This window comes from Helobdella robusta (genome assembly GCF_000326865.2).
Source record: "Helobdella robusta unplaced genomic scaffold HELROscaffold_18, whole genome shotgun sequence".
NCBI lineage: Eukaryota > Metazoa > Annelida > Clitellata > Rhynchobdellida > Glossiphoniidae > Helobdella > Helobdella robusta.
This window is the reverse complement of record NW_008703981.1, coordinates 652,309-659,279: the sequence shown is the minus strand read 5'-3', so window position 1 is coordinate 659,279 and position 6,971 is coordinate 652,309. Positions and strand designations below refer to the sequence as shown.

Genomic DNA, 6,971 nt, shown 5'->3' with positions numbered 1-6,971 from the left:
GAAACCAAACATACTTATGTGATGACAAACGAACAAACGAAAAGACGAACAAACATACAAACCAACAAAAACACAGTAAGTCAGACAAACAAACACACACATAAAACATAAAATTGTATGTAAAAAAAAAACCAAACACATTAAACGCTGAAAAATAGAAACAGGAAAAATGAACTCCGAAAGAATGCTTAAAATCTTGAAAAAAAGAGTTTTTAATGGACCGCAAAGATGTAGTGACAGAATTTTTCAACGATAAACACGCCGCGAATTCTTTTATTCGCAATGGAAAGGAAAGATTTTGGACAGAATGTCATGGAGTGAAATTTATGGCATTACACGATAATAAAAACGCATGTACTGTAGACGTTAAACACGTACATACACACATACACTGAACATAAATCTATGTACACACACACACACACACACACACATACATACAAACAAGCACACAACTAACGTAAGTCTAGATACATACTGAATTAGACACATCAAACACACACACACACACACATACACTCACTCACTCACAACACACACATGCACATATAAATACAAAACAAACTACATATACATGCACATATAAACATATATATAATAAATGACACATACAAACAGATACACACACAATACATACACACACACACCTACAGGCAAACGGACAAACCAATACACTATACAACAAACTTGAACTTAGAAATTTATGTTATCTTATGTAAACTCAAATGTGAAAATATTTCTAAAAATTGAAAATATCAAAATTAAAATATCATTTAGTGAAAACATTATGATAATAACATAAATATCTGAAAATTTATTTTAAAAAGTTAAAAATTAAATTCCGAAAAAAATAAATGTCAGGTCTCATTGAATGACTGACTAGCTGAAAGTTAACATCATTCCGTATCTTGGATTTGTGAAAAGGCGTGTTTTAAGTTATGTTCAGCACAAGAAATTTATTTTAATCAAATAAATCTTATCAGACAAGAACGGAGTTTGTTAAGTCGCCATAGGCTATTTTATTGTTGTTGCTATTGTTACTGGTGTTATTATTGATGTTGTTGTTGATGTTATTGATGTTGTTGTGGTTATTGTTGTTGTTGATGTTGTTGTTGTTACTGCAGCCATCAGTGTTATTAATGATATTTAGATTGCTGTGGCTTAGGTTAATGTTTTGATGGTTGAATAGATTCTTTCCGACGGTGTTCCTATAGTAATTATCGATCTCATAAACGTCTCCTCTAATGTTCATCTTCTCTCCGTAGTTGCTGACGTTGCTGGCGCTCTTGCCAGAACTTTCGACGGCACTGCTGTTTGTTGCAGCTGCTGCAGCTGCGGCTGCTGTGGCCGTGTTGAGGCTGTAGCAGCCGTAGTTGATGGAGTCGCGTGACGGGGCGTAGTAGATTTGAGGGAATTGGGAGATTGTTGTGATGTTGCTGAATGTCACATGTTTGATTGTTTTACTGTTGCTGTTATTGTTGTTGTTGTTGTTATTGCTGCTGCTGCTGTTTTTGATGTTGATGGTGGAGTTATTAAAGCTGGTGGTGTTTGTTGACGTCACTGGTGTACTTGCCATGTTGTCGTTGTTGTTGATGTTGGAAATGTTGTTGTTGTTGTTGGAAACCTGAGTTCGTTGTTGCGGAGTTGAAACAAACTGGACGTCACTTCTGTTATTGAAACTCAAGCAACTCTCCCTACCGCCATAGATACTGTCGACGCTGTAGCCGTCGCCTTCAACAGAGCTGCCAACGAAAGCCGCTCGAGCCGCAGCGTTATCGCTGACACTGGAAACCTTCCCGAAGATTAGTGAGTTTCTTTTCATGTCTCGTCTGCCGATGACACGCGGTTTGTTGTGGTCGCACGTCATCTCGTCGACGCTCATGTCGTTGAAGTTTCTTGCGACATTCAACTCTCTGCCGAGTTGCGTCGAGCTGTTTGACGCTGCCGTGTCTGCTATGAGGACGTCGTATTTTGGTAGTTTTTTAACGGCCGGCGTGTTGTTGTTGATGTTGTTTTTATTGATTCTATTGATGTCGTTAACATTGTTGCCAGGAAAGAACTGAGTGTCGTTGGAAAGTTTGTCGTTCAACTCAGAATCAACTGAAAACCTTCTACAATCAACGTTGTTGCTGAAATTGTTGCCAATTTTTTCGTTGATTTTATGTATGTTGTTGATGCTGTTGTTGACAACGATAATGTTGTTGTTGTTGTTGTTGTGATGGTTAGCAGTGAAACCATTTTGAAAACTGTTGCTGTTTTTCTGGTTAGAAGCGGCCACAAACAAATCTTTATCATCCAAACGTTCAATAGATGGCGAAACACAAAACCAGTGTTGTGTTGTTGGTGTTGTTTGTATCGTTGTTAGTGTTGCTGTCTTCTTGGTTGTTGATGTCGTTGTTGATGTCTGTAGTGGGGTGTTTTGGCTGTGTTGAGGTAGTTGGCAGATGTCTGTTGGAAAAATAAAATGTTGCAGTTGCTGCTGTTGTTGTTGTTGTTGTTGTCTAAAATGCTGTTGGTGTTGCTGATGAGTTGGAAAGGTGCTAAAATTAAGTTGTAAGTTTTGATTTGTTGACTGCAGTTGTTTTTGTTGTTGTTGTTGCAGATAATGTTGTTGTTGCTGGCTACAGTCAATAACACTCTGCCCTCTGCCACTATCAGAACTGTTGCAATCATCAGCGACGAGAACCAAACAATGTTGTGGCTGTTGTGGTTGCTGTTGCGGTAGCTGTTGTGGCTGTTGTTGGAAGTGATGTTGTAAGTGTTGCGTTTCGTGTGTCGTTGTTGACGACGATGACGACGACGACGACGAAGCGAGGTGCGTTGCAGCCGCTGACGATGATGATGATGATCTTGGTCCGGATACTTCCAGCTGTGTGTGTGTGTGCGTGGATGGGTTTGAGAGAAAAAAGTTAACAAAATTTCACATTGGAATGAGGTGATGATGGTGGTTGTCAAAATTTTGGAGACATTATTATTATTTCTAATATTATTATTATTATTTTTATTATTGTCATTATTATTATCATTATTTTTATATTATATTATTATTATTATATTATTATTATTTTTCATCATTATCTATAAAACTATCAATAAAAGTCAATATCTTAGCAATATTTTACAAACTCATAAACAATATCACATCATCATATAATACCATCGTCATCATTACATCATCATCATCACTACATCATCATCGTCATCATCATCATCATGACTACAACAACATCCCCATTACCATTACAACAACAAAATTACCCGCTCAAAAATGTTGACAAACACATCATGGCACAGCACAACACATGTGAAACAACAACAAATCACGCATCACATAACGCGGTGAATGAATGACTGTTGTGATAAGTCAGCGTACTCGCCAGCTATCTTTCAAATGATATACGTGACGACCACAGAGATATCGATATCGTCAAGACACGTATCATGTATCATCACCTTAACATCATCATTAGTATCATTTGTATCATTAGCATATCAGTATCATCATCCTAGCATCGTCATGGTCTCTATCGCAACATTACAAATATCATCAGCGCAACCGCTTTTCAGGTTTATTTGATACATTTGTAACATGGTGTACGTACACTTATTAAAAGTTAAAATTATTTAGGGGGATGTTAGTCCCTAAACCACAACTTCCTTTTTAGATACGACCCCACTCAACATCATCGCCAACCACAAGTGTACAAACAACGAGTTGAATGACGTCATCAATAGAAACATGTCCGCATGACGTAAACAAGTCAACAACATCAAAGGAAGGATGAACCGTTCACATATGTACGGGTCATCAAATATTTTTCAAATAAACATATCAAACTTCGCACACATACACACATCATACGCACACACACAAATACAACTCACCAATAACACACACACACACATATACACACACACATACACATACATACACACATAACGGCTTTCTACTGGTTTTCTCATTATGATGGTCTGACATTCAAGAGTCTATATTTGGATACAGGATTGATTTTGAAGGAACGTTGATGTGTGCGTTATTGATGTGTTGTTGTTGTTGATGTTGTTGTTGATGTTGTTGTTGATGTTGTTGTTGATGTTGATGTTACTGATGTTACTGATGTTGTGTCTGTTGTTATAGTTGTTGTTGTTTTTATTATTGTTGTTGATGTTGTTGTTGTTATTATTGTTGTTAATGTTTTTTGTTGTTGGTGTTGTTTCAGTATACGTTGTAGCTGTTAATGTTTTGTTATTTAAATCTTTGTTGTCCTCATGAAAAGTATCAAATTATCATTACCATCTTTAAGAACTATTGATACAAGTTGAATAAATATTGGTTTGAAAATTGATATCTTCATAATTGATATCATGATATAGCAATGGATCTCATAACAAATATCATTGTCTCATCAGTATAATCGTTACAATCATCGTCCCCAAGTTTATTATATCATTACTATCATCACCGTTATCAACGTCATCATTATCTGAATTTATGATATCTATCATCTGAGACATTTTAATGAACGTTATCAACATCTCTGGCATCACCATCAACACGTCATCATCCTCATCATCATCATCATCTGTCCGTCCGTCTGTAACATCTCCATCATCGTCGTCATCGTTTGTGACGTCATTCATCACCATCATCATCACTAGCAGCAGCAACGATTAAAACACAACCATCAATATATTCGACCCTCTCAACCTAACGCTCATATAAATCAAACATTTTAATTACTGTCATCCGTCTCTCTCTCTTTCTCTCTCTCTCTCTCTCCCTCTTTCTGTCTCTGTCCGTCTCTCTCTCTCACTCTCTCTCTTTCTTTCTCTCTTTCTCTCTCTCTAATTTCCTTTCCCTATCCTTTTTCTTACACCGCAAGACAAATCTCTAAACATATTATCACCCAATAAAACACCAATTGCATGCCATCATCAGATTTATCATAATGACAACACCAAATGTAACTAGGATGATGACGACGACGATGATGATGACGACGACGACGATGATGATGATGACTGAGGAAAAGAAGGAGTGTGGTGAAGTTGACATCAATGTATTTCTCTTGACATTGATAATTGATGGAGGCCATTTTGATGATGATGATGGAGAAGAAGAAGAAGAAGATGATGATCAAATTATGCTGATGACGATGATGGCGATCAAGTGATGGTGATGATTGTAATGTTATGACGATGATGATGACGATGATGATTATGGGATGATAAAAATGATGAAGATGGTCATTCAGAGATCATCATTGGATAACTTTGAGCGACCTCAACATGTTCATCAATTTGTAACTTGACGAATGCCACTACTTATAGTGATGATGATAAAAGATGATGATGATAGTGATAATAATGATGATGTTGACAGCAAATAAAAATAAAAGACTGAATCATGATGATGATGATGATGATAATGATGATGATGATAACTAGAAGATGAAGATGACTACAAGATGATGACTACAAGATGATGACTACAAGATGATGATGACTAAAAAATGACGACGATGATGATGACGATGATGACGACAGCAACGATTGATCTCGCAGAGGAACGGAACCGGAAGTTACAAATGATTGATGGTTGGGTGGGGGGTGGATGTGAACAAACAAACGAACAAACGAACGAACGAGCAAACATAAGCTGATGAAAGTAGGATGATATAGAAAACGAACGACAGAATGAACGATCGAAAAAAAACATAAAAAAAAAACAGAATATACTCATAAACAAACGAACAAATGAACTGAAGTAAACATGACAAACAAATGAACAAGCAAACAAACAAATGAACGAATGAACAAGCAAACGAACATAACAAACTCACAGACGAACAAATAAATGAATGAACAAAAAGCAATACAAAACAGAACAAGTGAAAAATGAACGATGAACATTTAAAAAAAATTGGAATGAAGGTGGGATGGATATAAACCAAAACAATGGATGAATGGATCAAGGAAGGAAGCATGCTACGCATCTTTACCTAAAAGCCTTTAATCAATATTAGTGAAACACACACAACTACACACTTGTACACACACACGCACATACACGCACACACACACACACATAGTTTATTACATAATGTATGCATGTAATAACAAAACATGAATATAAACATAAGCTAACACTTACGTACAAAAACATACACTCACATACACACACAAACAAACAAATACAAATACACACACATACAAAAAACATAAAAATAAGTACACACACAAACATACACATTACTACAGACACATACACACCACACGCATACACAAACAAGCGAAAAACACATGTACAAAAAACACAGAGACACACACGCACGCAAACAAATACAAACAAACAAATACCAACACACACACAAACACACACTTACATAGAAGATGGCATCCAACGAGTATTTTAAGTTGAGATTGGATTAAAGAAGAAGTGGGTGTGTGACAGATATGAAGCCCTGGGGGCGTTTTTACTGTTTCATGCTTTGCTTTCTTTATTCATTCATTCATTCATTCATTCATTCATTCATTCATTCATTCATTCATTCATTCATTCATTCATTCATTCATTCATTCATTCATTTTTCTTTTTTTCTATCACTCATTTCTCGATTTTCTTTCTTCATTAAATCATTTTCAGAATGTATTCATTCAGGCATTAAAGATTTATAAATTTATTAATTCACTAATCCGTCAATTTTGTATTCTTTTATTCATCCAACTATTTCCTTCATTAAATCATTGTTTAATTCATTTTAATTCATTAATTAATCCATTTATTTATTCAACATATCCATTCAATCATCTTTTCGTCTGATATATAATCTTTTGTCTGTCATTAGTCTCACAAATAGGAGTGATTCATCCATTTTTTCTGTTCATTCCGTCGTTCATACATCCATCCATCCATCCATCCATCCATCCATCCATCCATCCATCCATCCATCCATCCATCCATCCATCCA

General features: G+C 35.9%; 1 protein-coding gene across 1 annotated transcript in view; it reads right to left on the bottom strand.

Annotated features, from left to right (window-relative positions):
- Positions 1 to 979: 979 nt before the first annotated feature.
- Positions 980 to 6,971, bottom strand: part of HELRODRAFT_170462 (hypothetical protein) — a gene marked incomplete at both ends in the record, with an annotated part of 6,568 nt that continues 576 nt past the window's right edge. Inside the window, 2 exons of the mRNA XM_009016285.1 lie at positions 980 to 2,869; positions 5,284 to 5,324. Coding sequence (XP_009014533.1) covers positions 980 to 2,869; positions 5,284 to 5,324 — 1,931 coding nt within the window. The remainder of the gene's footprint in view (positions 2,870 to 5,283; positions 5,325 to 6,971) is intronic.